Source organism: Camarhynchus parvulus, chromosome 14 (genome assembly GCF_901933205.1).
Source record: "Camarhynchus parvulus chromosome 14, STF_HiC, whole genome shotgun sequence".
Classification (NCBI taxonomy): domain Eukaryota; kingdom Metazoa; phylum Chordata; class Aves; order Passeriformes; family Thraupidae; genus Camarhynchus; species Camarhynchus parvulus.
In genome coordinates this window covers 4,448,565-4,466,628 of record NC_044584.1, presented here as the reverse complement: position 1 = coordinate 4,466,628, position 18,064 = coordinate 4,448,565, and the positions used below count along the sequence as shown (strand labels likewise).

The 18,064-nt window shown below is 57.4% G+C and overlaps 1 protein-coding gene across 2 annotated transcripts in view; it reads left to right on the top strand.

The window, feature by feature from the left end:
• Positions 1–18,064, top strand: part of PRKCB (protein kinase C beta) — a 95,769-nt gene that overhangs the window by 53,590 nt on the left and 24,115 nt on the right. For both annotated transcript variants that reach the window (XM_030958277.1, XM_030958276.1), the window contains exons 6-10: positions 7,121–7,277; positions 7,785–7,919; positions 9,956–10,052; positions 12,483–12,629; positions 17,480–17,653. In XM_030958277.1, coding sequence (XP_030814137.1) covers positions 7,121–7,277; positions 7,785–7,919; positions 9,956–10,052; positions 12,483–12,629; positions 17,480–17,653 — 710 coding nt within the window. The remainder of the gene's footprint in view (positions 1–7,120; positions 7,278–7,784; positions 7,920–9,955; positions 10,053–12,482; positions 12,630–17,479; positions 17,654–18,064) is intronic.

The window sequence follows — 18,064 nt, the reverse complement described above, 5'->3', positions numbered from 1 at the left end:
GTGTGTCTGTCTGTCTGTCTGTCTGTGTGGAGCAGAGGATGCCCTGTGTGTGTGTCTGTGTGTCTGTGTGTCTGTCTGTCTGTCCGTGTGTCTGTGGGGCAGAGGGTGCCCTGTGTGTGTCTGTCTGTCTGTGTGTCTGTGGGGCAGAGGGTGCCCTGTGTGTGTCTGTCTGTCTGTGTGGAGCAGAGGATGCCCTGTGTGTGTGTCTGTCTGTCTGTCTGTCTGTGTGTCTGTGGGGCAGGGGACGCCCTGTTCTCCTCCCCTTCCCTCCCTCGGGGATGTCCCTGTCCCATGTTCCCGGTGTTCCCAGCAGTTCCTGCCCAGCCGAGCCCCCCTGCCAGCCCTGAGCCTCCCTCTTCACCCACCTGATGAGGGAAAACAGTGACCAAAACTGAAACCAATTATGCTGATTAGATAAACGAGCTGGAAGTGCGTTAATTAACAATCACCGGCCGGGCAGATGCAGCTGTAATGAGTGCTGTGCCTTTCCCATTGTAGGAGCATGCACAAATACATCCTTACCAGAGCATTAATTAGCTGTTTTAACGCACAGGGTGTTAATGAGAGGGCTGGGTGCTGATGGCGTGGGGCTGCTCCTGCCCTGGCTGTTGGTGCTGTTGGAACATGAGAGCTGCAGGTCAGGCCAAGCTCCCTCCCCTCCAAAATCCCATCAGGAGCTGTGGGATCAAGGGCCAGGAGAGGTGATGGGCTGGGATGAGGGCCTGGAGCTCTGACCTTGCAGGGAGCCAGGCTTTGGGAGGGTTTTAGCAGATCCATGGAATCCAAAGAATGGTTTTATTAAAGACCATCCAGCTCCAAGCCCTTGCCATGGGCAGGAGCAGCTTCTCTTTGACCAGGCTGCTCCAGGGCTGTGAGAGCCAGAGTTTCCCTGTGCCAGGGCCTTTTCCTTTGGAGGGCAGAGGGAAGCAGAGCCTCCTGCTCAGAACAGCCTCAGAGAGGAGGGGGCAGCCTATGGGAGCTGCCTGGAGATTGGGGCAAGGATGGGTTTGCTGTGGGCAGGACTGGGTTTGTGGTGGGTGGCAGTGGGTTTGTTGTGGGTGGCAGTGGGTTTGTGGTGGGCAGGACTGGGTTTGTTGTGGGTGGCAGTGGGTTTGTGGTGGGTGGCAGTGGGTTTGTTGTGGGTGGCAGTGGGTTTGTGGTGGGCAGGACTGGGTTTGTTGTGGGTGGCAGTGGGTTTGTGGTGGGTGGCAGTGGGTTTGTTGTGGGTGGCAGTGGGTTTGTGGTGGGCAGGGGTGGGTTTGCGGTGGGCAGGGGTGGGTTTGCGGTGGGCAGGGGTGGGTTTGCGGTGGGCAGGGGTCGGTTTGTGGTGGGCTCTCTTTTCATTTCACATCAAAGGGAACCCCACGTGGCAGATCCAGGAAATCACTTGCTGGGCTTTGCTTATCCAGTGCATGAATCTTGCCTTTCCTTGCCCCTGGGGGCTGGGGAGGGGCCCTGCCCTGGTGCCAGAGCCGCAGAGAGCTCCTGGCCTGCCCCCCGTGCTCTGGGAGCGTGTCAGACTGATGTGCTCCCCCCTTTTGGGGACACGTGGCTGTCTCTTCCCCAGCTCTGCAGTTACAGCTGCCAGAGTCATTCAGAGATTTCGTCTGAGCCGTTATTGAGAAGCTGTTGCAAACTTTGCAGAGTGAATTCGGGTATCGTTCCCCCAGCTCCGCCTGCCCTGGCAGAGAGGTGACAGTGGCAGTGCAGCAGTGTCCCCATGCTGGGCGCAGAGCGGGGCACTGCCCCCCTGAGCCCCCCACCCCAGACATGCCCAGGGCCTGCCAGCATCTCCCCCTGGCCATGGCTGAGCCCACAGTGGCATCTCCTTGGAGCCCAGAGTGATTTAGGACTCGCTTTAAATGCGATCATAACATTCTTACACATCACTGCTAATAATGATGTTACTGCTTCTTAATGATGCACAAAACTGTCAGGATATGAGAGATATAAAACTGTTTTACATCAGATTTAGCTGTCAAATAAATGCCATAAGTGCTGGCGAGGAGCACTCCTCCCCTGCCGTGAGGGATCGCTGCTGTGCCGCTCCACGTTTCCTTTTTCCTTCACTTCATTGTTGATTTCTGCTTGAAAAGCCAGGAAGTTTCTTAAGGTCAAGCAGAAGCATTTCGGTTTTTTTAAACGAATAGATAAAATTATTCCCATTAATGAAATTCTGAGGTCTGCACGCTGAGATAATAACATGAGGTAATGAAATCTCATGCTTCAGGGCATAAACTGATTAACTGCAGGGCCAGGACGGCTTCTCCTGCTCCTCAGAGAGGAGAAGGATAAACAGCAGAGGGCTGCTCGTTGGTGTCCTGGGGCTGTGCTGGCTTTGGGACAGTGGCACATGGAGCAGAGTGGCATTGGTTCAGTGTGACACCATTGTGTGTCTCTGGGACAGTGAGGCATTGGTTCAGTGTGACATCATTGTGTGTCTCTGGGACAGTGAGACATTGGTTCAGTGTGACACCATTGTGTGTCCTGTCCCAGTGAGGCATTGGTTCAGTGTGACACCATTGTGTGTCTCTGGGACAGTGAGGCATTGGTTCAGTGTGACACCATTGTGTGTCCTGTCCCAGTGAGGCATTGGTTCAGTGTGACATCATTGTGTGTCTCTGGGACAGTGAGGCATTGGTTCAGTGTGACACCATTGTGTGTCCCCCCCCAGTGAGGCATTGGTTCCGTGTGACACCATTGTGTGTCCTGTCCCAGTGAGGCATTGGTTCAGTGTGACACCATTGTGTGTCCTGTCCCAGTGAGGCATTGGTTCCGTGTGACACCATTGTGTGTCCTGTCCCAGTGAGGCATTGGTTCAGTGTGACACCATTGTGTGTCCTGTCCCAGTGAGGCATTGGTTCCGTGTGACACCATTGTGTGTCCTGTCCCAGTGAGGCATTGGTTCCGTGTGACACCATTGTGTGTCCTGTCCCAGTGAGGCACTGGTTCAGTGTGACACCATTGTGTGTCCTGTCCCAGTGAGGCATTGGTTCAGTGTGACACCATTGTGTGTCCTGTCCCAGTGAGGCATTGGTTCAGTGTGACACCATTGTGTGTCCTGTCCCAGTGAGGCATTGGTTCAGTGTGACACCATTGTGTGTCCTGTCCCAGTGAGACATTGGTTCAGTGTGACACCATTGTGTGTCCTGTCCCAGTGAGGCACTGGTTCAGTGTGACACCATTGTGTGTCCTGTCCCAGTGAGGCATTGGTTCAGTGTGACACCATTGTGTGTCCTGTCCCAGTGAGGCATTGGTTCAGTGTGACACCATTGTGTGTCTCTGGGACAGTGAGGCATTGGTTCAGTGTGACACCATTGTGTGTCCTGTCCCAGTGAGGCATTGGTTCCGTGTGACACCATTGTGTGTCCTGTCCCAGTGAGGCATTGGTTCAGTGTGACACCATTGTGTGTCCTGTCCCAGTGAGGCATTGGTTCAGTGTGACACCATTGTGTGTCCTGTCCCAGTGAGGCATTGGTTCAGTGTGACACCATTGTGTGTCTCTGGGACAGTGAGGCATTGGTTCAGTGTGACACCATTGTGTGTCCTGTCCCAGTGAGGCATTGGTTCAGTGTGACACCATTGTGTGTCCTGTCCCAGTGAGGCATTGGTTCAGTGTGACACCATTGTGTGTCCTGTCCCAGTGAGGCATTGGTTCCGTGTGACACCATTGTGTGTCCTGTCCCAGTGAGGCATTGGTTCAGTGTGACACCATTGTGTGTCTCTGGGACAGTGAGGCATTGGTTCAGTGTGACACCATTGTGTGTCCCCCCCCAGTGAGGCATTGGTTCAGTGTGACACCATTGTGTGTCTCTGGGACAGTGAGGCATTGGTTCAGTGTGACACCATTGTGTGTCTCTGGGACAGTGAGGCATTGGTTCAGTGTGACACCATTGTGTGTCTCTGGGACAGTGAGGCATTGGTTCAGTGTGACACCATTGTGTGTCTCTGGGACAGTGAGGCATTGGTTCAGTGTGACACCATTGTGTGTCCTGTCCCAGTGAGGCATTGGTTCCGTGTGACACCATTGTGTGTCCTGTCCCAGTGAGGCATTGGTTCAGTGTGACACCATTGTGTGTCCTGTCCCAGTGAGGCATTGGTTCAGTGTGACATCATTGTGTGTCCCCCCCAGTGAGGCATTGGTTCAGTGTGACATCATTGTGTGTCCTGTCCCAGTGAGGCACTGGTTCAGTGTGACACCATTGTGTGTCCTGTCCCAGTGAGGCACTGGTTCAGTGTGACACCATTGTGTGTCCTGTCCCAGTGAGGCATTGGTTCAGTGTGACACCATTGTGTGTCCCCTCTCAGTGAGGCATTGGTTCAGTGTGACACCATTGTGTGTCCTGTCCCAGTGAGGCATTGGTTCAGTGTGACACCATTGTGTGTCCTGTCCCAGTGAGGCACTGGTTCAGTGTGACACCATTGTGTGTCCTGTCCCAGTGAGGCATTGGTTCAGTGTGACACCATTGTGTGTCCTGTCCCAGTGAGGCATTGGTTCAGTGTGACACCATTGTGTGTCTCTGGGACAGTGAGGCATTGGTTCAGTGTGACACCATTGTGTGTCTCTGGGACAGTGAGGCATTGGTTCAGTGTGACACCATTGTGTGTCTCTGGGACAGTGAGGCATTGGTTCAGTGTGACACCATTGTGTGTCCTGTCCCAGTGAGGCATTGGTTCAGTGTGACACCATTGTGTGTCCCCTCTCAGTGAGGCATTGGTTCAGTGTGACACCATTGTGTGTCCTGTCCCAGTGAGGCATTGGTTCAGTGTGACACCATTGTGTGTCTCTGGGACAGTGAGGCATTGGTTCAGTGTGACACCATTGTGTGTCTCTGGGACAGTGAGGCATTGGTTCAGTGTGACACCATTGTGTGTCCTGTCCCAGTGAGGCATTGGTTCAGTGTGACACCATTGTGTGTCTCTGGGACAGTGAGGCATTGGTTCAGTGTGACACCATTGTGTGTCTCTGGGACAGTGAGGCATTGGTTCAGTGTGACACCATTGTGTGTCCTGTCCCAGTGAGGCATTGGTTCAGTGTGACACCATTGTGTGTCTCTGGGACCGTGAGGCATTGGTTCAGTGTGACACCATTGTGTGTCCTGTCCCAGTGAGGCATTGGTTCAGTGTGACACCATTGTGTGTCCTGTCCCAGTGAGGCATTGGTTCCGTGTGACACCATTGTGTGTCCTGTCCCAGTGAGGCATTGGTTCAGTGTGACACCATTGTGTGTCCTGTCCCAGTGAGGCATTGGTTCAGTGTGACACCATTGTGTGTCCCCTCTCAGTGAGGCATTGGTTCAGTGTGACACCATTGTGTGTCCTGTCCCAGTGAGGCATTGGTTCAGTGTGACACCATTGTGTGTCCCCTCCCCGTGAGGGGACCCCAGGCTGTGCCAGCCCAGAGCCTCTGCCAGCCCCGGGCTCCTCCTGCTGCTCCCACGGGGGTCCTGGGGAGTTTCTGCTGGCCCTGGGGCAGGAGGAGGGTGAGAACCACCCCAGTCCCCTGCCCTGGTGCTGCTGTCAGTGCCTGGCACTGCCCAGGGGCCGTCCCTGAGGCTGCCAGTGCTGCAGGGGCACTGAGAACACGTTGTCATGGTGGATTTACAGCCAGGGAGGTGACGGGGGCAGGAGCAGCTCGGGGTGGGGTGTGTGGGGAGCCCAGGCTCAGCAGGGCACTGGGGCATCGTTCCCCATGCCCTGGCAGCACCGAGGGGCACAGGAGCCCCAGAGGGTGGCACTGGGTGGGCTTTAGGGTCCCTGCTGAGCCAAACCTCCCCAGCAGTCGGTGATTCTGTGCCAGCATCCCTGCCTGGTGCCACCCTCAGGGACGGAGGGGCCGGGGCTGCTGCAGGGCCCCCTCGATGTGGATGGAGGGAGGGGCAGCCACACTTCCCACACCTCTCCCGCCTCACAGGCTGCTCTCAGGGCTGTCACCTTTGATAAATGAGCTCGTTTATAAATGCAGAGTTGAATTTTGGCCACGAGTTCGATTCCATGGAGCTGGAAATTGGGCAGTGCTCCGGGAGGACAGCAATAGATGGCAGATTTGGGGGCATTAATTTGCTTTTCAAAGCTCCTTGGTCCCCGGCCTCATCAGAAATTCCTTACTGGTGAGTTGGGAACTGGGCAATTGGCTTTACTCTTCTGACCCTGAAAGTACCTTGGGCCATCCTGTGGTGCTGCAATGGAGCTGGAGTTCTCTCCTCCTCCTCCTCGTGGGACTGGGGGGTGCGCTGAGCCCCTGTGAGCCCCACGCCAGAGCTGCTGGTGGCACCTGCTGGGATTTCGGGCTGTTCCCAGCAGGGCACGACCCTCTGGGCCTGATCCCGGCTCTGGCCTTCCTTGCAAACAGCTTTTCCCCAGGTTATGGCTCGGCTCCATCCTGACCCATCACATTTCCCACCTCTGCTCTCTGTGCTCAGCCTGGGGGGGAGATAAGATCCTTCTCCTGGCAGACAGACCTTTTTGGACTTGATCTGGGCGAAGAGACTCAGCTCAGCCTGGCTGTATTTAATTTGTCCAAGCTGCAATCCAATTAGAAGCAGCTGAGTCACCTCAGGTTTGCTCTTCCCGCTCCGCTCCCGCTTCCCGGAGGAGCTGCTGGCCCCAGGGCTGGGCTGTGCTGCCCAGTGGGCACAGGATGCTGCCCCTGGCATGCCCAGGGCCACGGGGGGCTCCGGGGGGAGCTGGGTGCTGGATGTGGCTGCTCCTGTGGTGCCTTTGGGCTCCTGCTCCCACCTCCCTCCCATGGCTGCTCCCACTCCTCGAGGGGAGCTCCAGCCCCAGGCCCCCACAAATCGCTGCAGTTCTGCTTCCCAGGGGGCAGGAGGAAACAAATCAGCTTCAAACTGCTCAAAGCCGAGAGCAAACAACAAATCAGCCTGTCAGAAAGTAAAAATAATCTCCTGAGCCGACCCTGCAGCCTCCCCCGTGCACGAGAGCTGCGTGTGCTCGGCGCTGCCATGTCGTTCCTCATGTAATGCCCATGTCTGCACAGAGCCAGGCTAATTCTGCTTTTAATCACTATTTTCACACTTACTCTTGGCACGCAGGGAAGTTGTCAGTTGTTGGGTATTTTTATAGCTGGAATACTGAATTTAATCCTTTTTCTCTCTCCCCAGTAAGAGATGCTAAAAACCTAGTTCCTATGGACCCTAATGGCTTGTCAGATCCCTACGTGAAGCTTAAACTAATCCCTGACCCCAAAAACGAAAGCAAACAGAAGACCAAAACTATCAAGTGCTCCCTGAATCCTGAGTGGAACGAGACATTTAAATTGTAAGTACAAGGAAAACGTTTAAATTTGTAAAGTGAATTTTCTCACCACCAAGAATTAACGTGGCTTTATTTGCTCTGATTTAATTATTCCGAGGCATTGAGCTGACTCGAGTGAGAAATGATTCCTTTTGTTCTGTAAGGGACACAGAAGCACCCAAAGCTCTGCCCTGACCCTGCTCAGAGCAGAGTGTGTCCGGGCAGGAGCTCTGTGCTCTCTGTGTGGGTCAGATGTGCTTTGGAAACCAGATGTGCCCTGAAACCAGATGTGCCCTGAAACCAGATGTTGGAGACCCCAGCAGGCCCTGGGGACCATCCCTTCCCTTGCACCCTGTCCATGTGGAGTGTGGGGGGCACAGGGTGAGGGAGCAGCTCAGGGTGGGACCATCCCTGTGCCATCCCTCTGCCATCCCTGTGCCATCCCTCTGCCATCCCTGTGCCATCCCTCTGCCATCCCTGTGCCATCCCTCTGCCATCCCTCTGCCATCCCTCTCCCTTCCTCTCTTGCAGCCAGCTGAAGGAGGCAGACAAGGACAGGAGGTTGTCTGTGGAGATCTGGGACTGGGATCTGACCAGCAGGAACGACTTCATGGGCTCCCTGTCCTTCGGGATCTCTGAGCTGCAGAAGTCAGGAGTGGATGGATGGTGAGATGTGATTGTTCTGTCACCGCCAGGGGCACAGATCAGCCCAGGGTGTTTGTACCTGGGATGGGGCAGCCCCTCAGACCTCCCAGCTTCCCTCTGCTCCAGACACCCCTCCCAGCTCCACCTCTGGGGCTGCTCAGGGTCACTGCAGCCACGGGCTGTCTGTGTGGCACCAGGGCATGGACTGCCTCTGTGGGACCTCCCCCATGGCCTTGGGGGCTTGGGGAATGCAGAGGAGGGCTTGGGTGGGCTGGGTGCCCACAGTGCCACTCCTGGGCAGAGCTGTGGGTGCTCCCACTGCTCCCCAGCCCCGTCCTGTCCCCTCCCGGCTGGGCACAGTGTCTGGCATTTGGGGTGGCATTTGGGGTGGCATTTGGGGTGGCATTTGGGGTGGCATTTGGTGTGGTATTCTCGGGGTGCCCCGTGGCAGGAAGGGAATGATGAGTCTGACTCCCTGTCCTTGGAAGGCTAATTAATTATTTTATGATCTATATGATATTAAAGAATATACTATACTTTACTGAAATGATACTATATTGAATACAATGCTATACTGAAACCATACTCAAGGATAGAGAAAGGATACAGACAGAAGGCTAGAAAGATAATAATGACAACTCGTGTCTCTCACCAGAGCCTTGACTGTGATTGGTCATTAAATCAAAACAATTCACATGAAACCAATCAAATAATGACCAGTTGGTAAACAATGTCCAAACCACATTCCAAAGCAGCAAAACACAGGAGAAGCTGTGAATCAGATAATTATTGTTTGCATTTTTCTCTGAGGCTTCTCAGCTTCCCAGGAGCAGGAATCCTGGCGAAGGGATTTTTCAGAAAACGTGACAGTGACACGGTGGCATTGTGCCGGTCACCTGCCGGGCCCTGATGGGCAGGGCTCCTCCTCTGGAGGGAGCTGTCCCTTCCCAGCTCCCAGCCCCTGTCAGGGTGTGTGTGTGCCGCGCACTGCCAGCTCCCAAAGCCCCTCCCAGCCTGTTAAAAAGCTTGGAAGTGGAGATCTAAGTGGTTTTCCTTGTCACAGCGCCGGCTGGAGTGAGCTGCAGGAGGAGGAGCCCTGATCCATATTTCATACCCAAACAGCCGCAGTTAATGGAGGAACCAGCTCAGAGGCACAGCCTGGGCAGGCAGGGCTGTCCTGGAGCAGCCCCTGGCATCACACCCAGCCCACCTGGGCTGGACACACCTGGGCTGTGCCCCAGCAGGGTGAAACTCCTGCCAGCTCAGCGGTGTTCCCGTGATTTCTGATCACGGCTGCTGAAGCTTTCCTCCTCCTTTGGGGGAGCATCCTGTCTGTGTGCTCGGGGTGGCAGTGCCAGCCTGGCGCTGGCATGTGCTGTCCTCGTGGGGCAGCTGATGAAAAGGGGTTTGCCCACGCCTGTGCCCGTGGCTGTCACCAGAAACACGAGTTTGTCTGTGGGTTGGGGTCAGGACTGGTTTGGCAGGGACACCAGTGCTCCGTGTGCCCACCACAGCAGGCAGGGGATGCACCCCCTGGGCTGGGGGGTCCCCAGAACACAGAGGGCGCCCAGAACATCCCTCAGGCCACTGAGGGGCTGGGGCTTGCCCAGGGGAGGGCTTGGGGGCTCTGCTGGCCTGGGCAGGGTCCCCTGGGTGCTGTACAGGGGCAGAGCCGTGCTGGGGCAGGGTCCCCTGGGTGCTGTACAGGGGCAGAGCCGTGCTGGGGCAGGGTCCCCTGGGTGCTGTACAGGGGCAGAGCCGTGCTGGGGCAGGGTCCCCTGGGTGCTGTACAGGGGCAGAGCCGTGCTGGGGCAGGGTCCCCTGGGTGCTGTACAGGGGCAGAGCCGTGCTGGGGCAGGGTCCCCTGGGTGCTGTACAGGGGCAGAGCTGTCCTGGGGCAGGCAGGGTCCCCTGGGTGCTGTACAGGGGCAGAGCCGTGCTGGGGCAGGGTCCCCTGGGTGCTGTACAGGGGCAGAGCCGTGCTGGGGCAGGGGGCCCAGCCTGCCCAGCCCCTGAGCCTGCCCAGCCGCTGAGCTGTGCCCTCTCTGCCCCTCCAGGTTCAAGCTGCTCAGCCAGGAGGAGGGCGAGTATTTCAACGTCCCCGTGCCTCCCGAGGGAGAGGAAGGAAACGAGGAGCTGAGGCAGAAGTTTGAGGTGAATTGGTTTTCCTTGGGCTCCGGGGTGTTCCTCGCTGCCTGCCTGCCGTGCCCGCAGGAAGGGACTCTCCCTGCCAGCTCTTCCCCTGGCAGGGCAGGGCACGTGGACAGGCTCCCGCTGCCCACAGAGGCTCCAAGGAGAAATGTCTATTTGCTACTCAATAAGCCATGGAAGTTCTGCTGAATGATGGATCCAGACCTTGCTGAGTGAGCAGAAATTGGCCATTTTTCAGGGCAGCTGAAGTCTCCACAGAACCCCAGGAATGAGTGTGGTGCATCTGGAGACTCACATGCAATGAGCCTTGCAGAAATGACAGAGTTGTCCTTATGGTTCTCAGCATGAACTCTGTGATTGCAGCAGACACTGGAGAGTTAGCTCCTGCTCTCCTTTCTTTTTTATCTTGTTTATACACAACTTTCCTGAACATGCAAGGAAGGACAGTTCTAATACAACAGTTGGCTACAGCCAATGGGTTCTGGCTGGACAAAGAACTAACAGCTGGCTTTTGTTGCATTTCATGATGTTCCAGTGGTGTTAGAATGGTCTGGGCAGCCAGGTCACAAAACACCTTGTGCAGAGGTGCCAGAGCACACCTGTCCCTCCCCTTGCTGTGTGCAGACACACCTTCCCTCCTTTGTCCCCCCCCCCCCTCCCTTCTCTGCCCCCCCTTCCTCCCCTTTCCCCCCCCGCACACCTGTCCTCACCTTGCTGTGTGCTCCCCACACCTGTCCTCCTGCTGTGTGTGCTCCCACACCCGACCCCACACCCCCCCCCCCGCCCCCACCCCCCCCCCCCCCCCCCTCCCTGCTGTGTGCCCCCACACCTGTCCTGCCCTTGCTGTGTGCTCCCACACCTGTCCTCACCTTGCTGTGTGCTCCCACACCTGTCCTCACTTGCTGTGTGCTCCCACACCTGTCCTCCCCTTGCTGTGTGCAGAGCACACCTGTCCTCCCCTTGCTGTGTGCTCTGACACCTGTCCTCCCCTTGCTGTGTGCTCCCACACCTGTCCTCACCTTGCTGTGTGCTCCCACACCTGTCCTGCCCTTGCTGTGTGCTCTGACACCTGTCCTCACCTTGCTGTGTGCTCCCACACCTGTCCTCACCTTGCTGTGTGCTCCCACACCTGTCCTCCCCTTGCTGTGTGCAGAGCACACCTGTCCTGCCCTTGCTGTGTGCTCTGACACCTGTCCTGCCCTTGCTGTGTGCTCCCACACCTGTCCTCCCCTTGCTGTGTGCTCCCCACTCCTCCCCTGCAGGGACTCAGTGTTGGGGCAGGAATCCCCCTCCAGCTGGGCTGTGGCTGGAGCTGGGAGTGAGGATGAGGATGAAGAGTGAGTGAGCGTGAGGGTGAGGATGAGGAGTGGAGTGTGCCAGAGCCTGGGACATGCCGGGGTCACCCCAATGGGTGTGGAAACCCCAGAGCCCGCTGCTCCCGTGCTCTGAGGGCTGCAGGTGACCTTGAGCGGGGCGTTCTGCAGCCTGGAGGAGCTGGTGAGAAGCAATTAGCAGCAGCAGAGGCCCGAGGTTCCCGGGAGGTGCAATCTGCAGGGGCTGCCAGCAGCAGCCAAATGGAGCCGCCGGGATCGGGGTAATGGAATTTCATGCTAGGCTGAGCTCAGCACAGCCTCACACTGCCTCACACTGCTGGGAGTGAGAGGGACAAATCCTGGGAGCGCCTCTGTGGGAGCAGGATCAGCACATCACAGCCCTGGCCTGGGCAGGGGGCACTGCTGGGGGCTGGGGTCCAAAAATGGGGCTTGGTGAGGGTCCTCAGGGGGCAGCTGTGATGGCCAGGGGGGCAGGAGGGGCTGTGTGTCTGTCTGCCAGGGCAGGGGGGGCTGTCTGTCTGTCTGTCTGTTCAGGAGGCTTTCTGTTCTGGGCTGTTTCAAATGGGTTTGTGGCTTCCTCTGTGATCCCCTCCAGTTTCAGCTGCAATCACAGAACGACTCCAATGGGAGGGAGCACGGGGCAGTAATGGAGCTGGATGAAAAAGCCCATGTTTTACCTTGATGTATTTATATTCCCCCCTCTTTTTCTGGTGAGGAAGAGCCAGAGGCAGTTTTTGCCCCCAGAGGGATCTCTGGGGCTGTTTGCCATGCTCTGGGTGACTGGGCACGGGGCAGGGTGGCAGGGCAGGCTGCAGTGTCCCGCTGGCACGGGGACAGCGGTGACCAGGGCCACAGGTGATTCCCAGTTCTCTGGCAGAGGTTAAGTGGGAAGCAGCAGTGCCACGTGCCAGGGCTGGTGGCTCCTGCAGAGCCTTTCTCGGTGCTCATCACGCCCACGGAAAAGGCTCCCAAAGCTCAGGGTGCTTTCTGAGCAGGGAAGGAGCTGCTGAGGTGGGATTTTGGGAGCGCCCCCGGGGTTTACAATGCCCATTGTCCCTGCTGTGATGTTCCCCTCCCTGCCCCATCTCCACCTCTGCAGAGAGCCAAGATCGGCACGGGCTCCAAGGCCGCGGATGAGAAGACACGAAATGCCATTTCCAAACTGGACAACAACGGCAGCCGGGACCGCATGAAGCTCTCGGACTTCAACTTCCTGATGGTGCTGGGCAAAGGGAGCTTTGGGAAGGTGAGCTACCCCTCTGTCTGCGCTGAACACCCCTGGGGGGAACTGGGAGCACTGGGAGCCCAGCTGGGCTCCCCCTGTGTCCCACGGGGAACCCCAGAGATGTCTGATGGCACCGCCACAAACTCCATCCTTCTGGGGAGCAGGGGATGAGCTGTGTCTTTAAAGCTCTTTTTGTTTGGTTGGGGTTTTCTTCTTCTCCAACAATTACAAGTATATGGGAACATTTTAATTAACTTCCCAGACCAGTTGTGAGCGGTAACAGAATTTCATTCTCCTGGTGATTATGTGACTTGGAGCCTTCATTTTTCCTGGGGTCTTGCCAACTCTCTTGATTTCCACTCGGGATCCCAGTGCTCCAGGGAATGCTGGGGCTCTGCAGGAGGTGGGTGCAGTGTTTGCTGGTGTGAGGCCTGGCCCAGCCCCACTCTCATTAGTGAATCGCCTTAATTGCAGGCAGTATTGCTGAGCCTGCAGGCTCATTCCTCAGGCAGGTAGAGGAGGTGAGGAGGGTGTGCAGGGATGCACCTGTTGCATTCCACAGCAGCAGATAACCATTGTTTTCATTTTGTTATTGAGGCCTCTCAGCTTCTCAGGAGGAAAAATCCTAAGGAAAGGATTTTCCATAAAGATGTCTGTGACACCCCCGTGCTGTGGGTTGGCATCCCGGGGTGCAGGACAGCCCTGTGCCTGCTGCTCTCTCACAGAAATGTCCCCTGTGCCCCCGCCCAGCCCCTCATCCCCCCAGAGCCAGCGCTGGTGTCTGGATGGAGGCTCTGTGCCTGCGCCGTGTCCCCCGCCGCCTTCTCCCCTTGAATTTCAGCAACATTAGCAAACTCCTCAGCCAGCTCTGCCTTATATAAGGGAAAGTGTGACAGAAACTGTTCCCTGGAACAGCATGTTATAAATATGCTAATTAGCGCTAATTAAAACAGCACGTTGGTTCCTCCGGGTGGATGCAGCCTCGCCCTCACGTGTGCCTGCGCCTCCCCAGGCATCCCTGGGCATCCCGGCACGGGGACACCCAGGTGCCGCCGCCCTGTCCCCGCCTCCTGCGCTCTCCAGAGGTGCCAGATGTTGGGGAGGAGCCGGGCAGAGGTGCCTGGAGCAGGGAGAGCAGCCCAGCTCCCCAGCCCCTGGTGTGCCCAGCAGCTGGCTGTGTCCATGGCACTGCCATCCCTCTCCAGGGCTGGCACCTGCTCCTGTGCCTGCTGCCAGCCTCCCTCCTGCCAGTCCCTGCTGGCTGCAGAGCTCTTGGGCTGCAGTCAGTGTTTGAGTGAGCTCTGTCTGTCTCTGTTAACCCTTTGGCACCCCCATGTCCTGCTCAGCATTTTGCTCTCTGCAGGGTCAGCAGCGCCGACACGCTGCCCTCGGTGGAGTTTGACAAACTTGCTTTCTCTGTGTTCACAATATCTCCAGTCCTTATGCTGGAGCATTCCCAAACAAATCCTCTATATTGCAGGAATAAATCAAGTTAAATATCAGCTTTTTTTCTGCAGCAATAAAAAGTTAAACAGGAATGCAATCTGCTTCCCAGCGAGCGCGCTGGCAGATGGAGATCCCCCGAGCCAGGCCTATGGGGTGGAAATGGAAAACAGGGGCGTGGGGCTGTGTGCTCCTGGCTTGGCATGCTCAGCCCGGGACACAGATGTCCCTGCTGCTCTGGGGTCCCCGTGGGCTGCCCAGGACTGTGGCTGGTGGCAGCTCCACGGGGCTGGCACCGCCAGGGAGACGCTCCCACAGAGGGAGGCAGCGCTTGGCACAGCCAGCCTGGGTTTGCTTTGCTGTATTATAAATAGAGGAGAGTGAAATTAGGTGGCTTGCTCATATTTTTGCAGCTGATCAATCTGTGGTGCTCTGGAGCTGCCAGGCTTTTTGGGGTTTGTGTAGTTGGCTGAGCAGGGTGGAGCCTTTGGCCGCTGCAGCTCTGGGCTCCAGTGCAGGGAGAGCTCTCTGGGCTGGGGTGACCTTCGGGCTCTGCGCTGGGTGTGACACCTGGCAGCAGGGCAGGGCATGGGCCAGGCTGGGTCCCTGCTCCCCTGGCACCCATCCCCATCCATGTTCTGGGCTGTGCCAGGGGCACTGGGCTGTTTGGATCTTCGGTGTTTGAGCACCTTCAGACACCAGCAGGAATTTCTTCCGGGAAAGGGTGCTCAGGCCTTGGAGGGGCTGCCCAGGGAGGTTTGGAGTGCCCATCCCTGCAGGTGTCCAGGGAGTGCCAGGATGTGGCACTCAGGGCTCTGGGGACAAGGTGGGGATCGGGCACAGCTGGGACTCGATGGGCTGGGAGGCCTTTTCCAGCCCAGAGGTTCTGGGGTTCTGTCATACAGAGGGATCCAGCCCAGATGTGGCCCAGGAGTGCAGCCCTGGGTGGGTTCCAGCCCAGATGTGCCCCAGGAATGCAGCCCTGGGTGGGTTCCAGCCCTGGGTGGGTTCCAGCCCTGGTGGGTTCCAGCCCTGGGTGGGTTCCAGCCCAGATGTGCCCCAGGTGTGCAGCCCTGGTGGGTTCCAGCCCTGGTGGGTTCCAGCCCTGGTGGGTTCCAGCCCTGGGTGGGTTCCAGCCTGCCCTCCTGGGCTCACACCTCACACCAGTGTCCCCCAGCCCCTTTGCCTGTGGGTGCCAGGGAGCAGGGCTGGCCCAGCTGGGCTGCCTGGGAAGCTCCTCATGAACCATTCACAGCATGGACAGCCTGAGCAGGTCCTGCACTTATGGGGGTACCCCAGCCAAGCTCTCCCTGCAGAGAGCTGGGAGCCAGGTCCCTTAGGGCAGAAGCAGATGCCAGGCTCAGAGGCTCCCTGCTTTCCTCTGACAGGGCTGTGGATGGCAAGGCAGGTCTGTATAGAACTGATATTGTATATAATGCTCTTACACTCAGGTAACAGGTTTAATTTTCCCTCAAAATATATTCCTAGAGTGGTTACTACTTCTTTTCCACCAATTTTGAGCAACCAAAGCACTTCTGCTTTTGTCACCTAAAAATCAGCTCTGGTTTTAGCACCTGTGTGTGGCGCCTTGTAAAGCTCAGCTGGTGTAAAATGGTGATAAATGGAGGCAATGAACCAAACCAGCTCCATTTGAGCAGAGCCACAGGGGAGGCCAGAGGTGCAGGCGCGGTGTGAGGCAGCTGTGTCTGCTGCCCTGGCACAGAAACAGGGACTGCCTTGGGTTGGAAGGGACCTTAGAGATCACCCAGTGCCACCCTGCCATGGCAGGGACACCTCCCACTGTCCCAGGTGCTCCCAGCCCTGTCCTGGGGCACTGCCAGGGATGCAGGGGCAGCCACAGCTGCTCCCAGTGCCTGAGCCTTGCTGGGCTCCATCCCACATCACAAGGAGCTGCTCTGGGTACCCCGGGCTCTTCAAGGATGAGCAGGTGAATAAATCCCCTCCCAAAGTCCCTGACACCCCTGTGGCTCAGCCCTGCTGTGGGATGAGCTGGCTGCAGCCCTGCCCCACCAATGGCAATGGCAATGTCAGAGCTTTCTCCAGAGCGCTTGGCACCGAGGGGCCCCGGTGCCAGTCCCAGCTAATCCTGACAAGTGGGGTGCCAAGGACAGCCAGGCTCCCCCAGGAGCTGGGAATGCCCCAGAGCTGCTCACAAAGGGCTGTGCCCTGTTCCCTGTGCCCTGTGCCCTGTTCCCTGTGCCCTGCACCCAAACAAGTGGGTGGCACCAAAGACCTCGCTCCCCAGGCTGTGTCCCCTGCCTGATCATCCCTGATCCCCGGCTGTGTCCCAGAATGGAATCACAGAGTCACTGAGCTTGGAAAAGCCCTCTGGGACCACTGAGTCCAACCCCAGCACTGCCACCCTCTGTCCCCAAGTGCCACATCTAGGTACCTGTGACATCCCTCAGGGTGGGACTGTCCCCGGGCAGCCCGTGCAGCAGCAGAGGGCTGGAACACGAGAGGGTTAATTCTGCTGGTCCTCTAAAGTCACCCTGAGAGCCGCTCATGTGTCCTCTGCCCGTCTGGCCCAGCCTGGAGCACATTTCGGTTCCACCCTGTCGATGTTGACTTCACGTAATTTATTCCCCAAAGCCCCGAGCTGCTGTTCCTGATGCCACTGCAGGATCTCTGCCAGCTCCTTCAAATGAAGAGCAATTCATTTCCACCCAGCTCTCCAGTCTGAGGCCGTGAGAGAGGGAAAACAGGAACCAGAGGAGGTTTCAGAGAGGGTTTATTTGCTGGCAGCCCAAGGAGCAGCTTAGGCTGCTGGAGCCTGTGCTGGGTCAGGCAGGGGACCCTGGCTGGGCTGATGGGATTAACCCGGGGGATTGGCACCAGAGGAAGCAGTGAATCCCATTTACTGCAGTGAATAAACCTGCACGTGGCTGGCACTGGGTGGAACTGGGAGGTTGGGTGGATTCTGCTGGCTGAGAGGGGCCTTGGCTGGTGATGAACCAGCAATGATGGGGTCTGCTCACTGTTGTGGGGGGTGGGGGGACTGAGGCAGAGAAAACCATGGGGGTTTTATTACTATTCCTAGAGACTAACTCTCAAATATTTACCACCTTGTAATCTGATGGGCTCTGTGCTCAGCCTCTTGACCCCTCCCCAGCGCTGGTGCCGCTCTGGGGGTGCCAAAGCCCTGAGGAGAGCTGGGCTCAGACACCATCAAACCCCTTGGGCTGGCTCCGGGAGGCACTGGGGAGGAGAGGGAGGCACTGAGGAGGTGAGGGAGGCGATTGTTACTCCTCAGATCCCGGAGTGCTTTCGGGAGCAGCCCTGGCAGCTGTGGGCGGTTTGGCACCTGCTCAGGGCTGCGAGGGCAGCCCCAGGGTGAGGAGCCAGCAGCTGGGGCTGTTTCAGCTGGAGGCTCTGCAGCTGCCCTCAGTGTGCTGTGCCCTGTGCAGGTGATGCTGGCAGAGAGGAAGGGCACGGACGAGCTGTATGCTGTGAAGATCCTGAAGAAGGACGTGGTGATCCAGGACGACGACGTGGAGTGCACCATGGTGGAGAAGCGCGTGCTGGCGCTCTCGGGGAAGCCTCCCTTCCTCACCCAGCTCCACTCCTGCTTCCAGACCATGGTAAGGGCGGCTGCCACTGCTGGGCACACGGAGGGCACCATGGGCTGGGCACCCTGAGCACCAGCAGCCTGACACTTTGGGAAATGCATTGGAATGGTGCCCAAGGCCAGGATGGACAACCTGGAGCACCCTGGGACAGTGGGAGGTGTCCCTGCCCATGGCAGGGGTGGCACTGGGTGGGATTTAAAGTCCCTTCCACCCCAAACCACTCCAGGATTTTATATTCTCTGTACATCACTGCACTTGCCATAGCAATTGTGTGTTCTCTGCCTCGGCAGCCTCACACCTTCTCCAGTTCACTGGCAAAAGTGCCTCCAGGACCAAAATGTGTGTGTGTGACATGAAAGTGTCACGTACAACAGCTGGGCCCTGAGATGTGTCCAGCGGGGAGCTGCTGGTGACATCACAGGT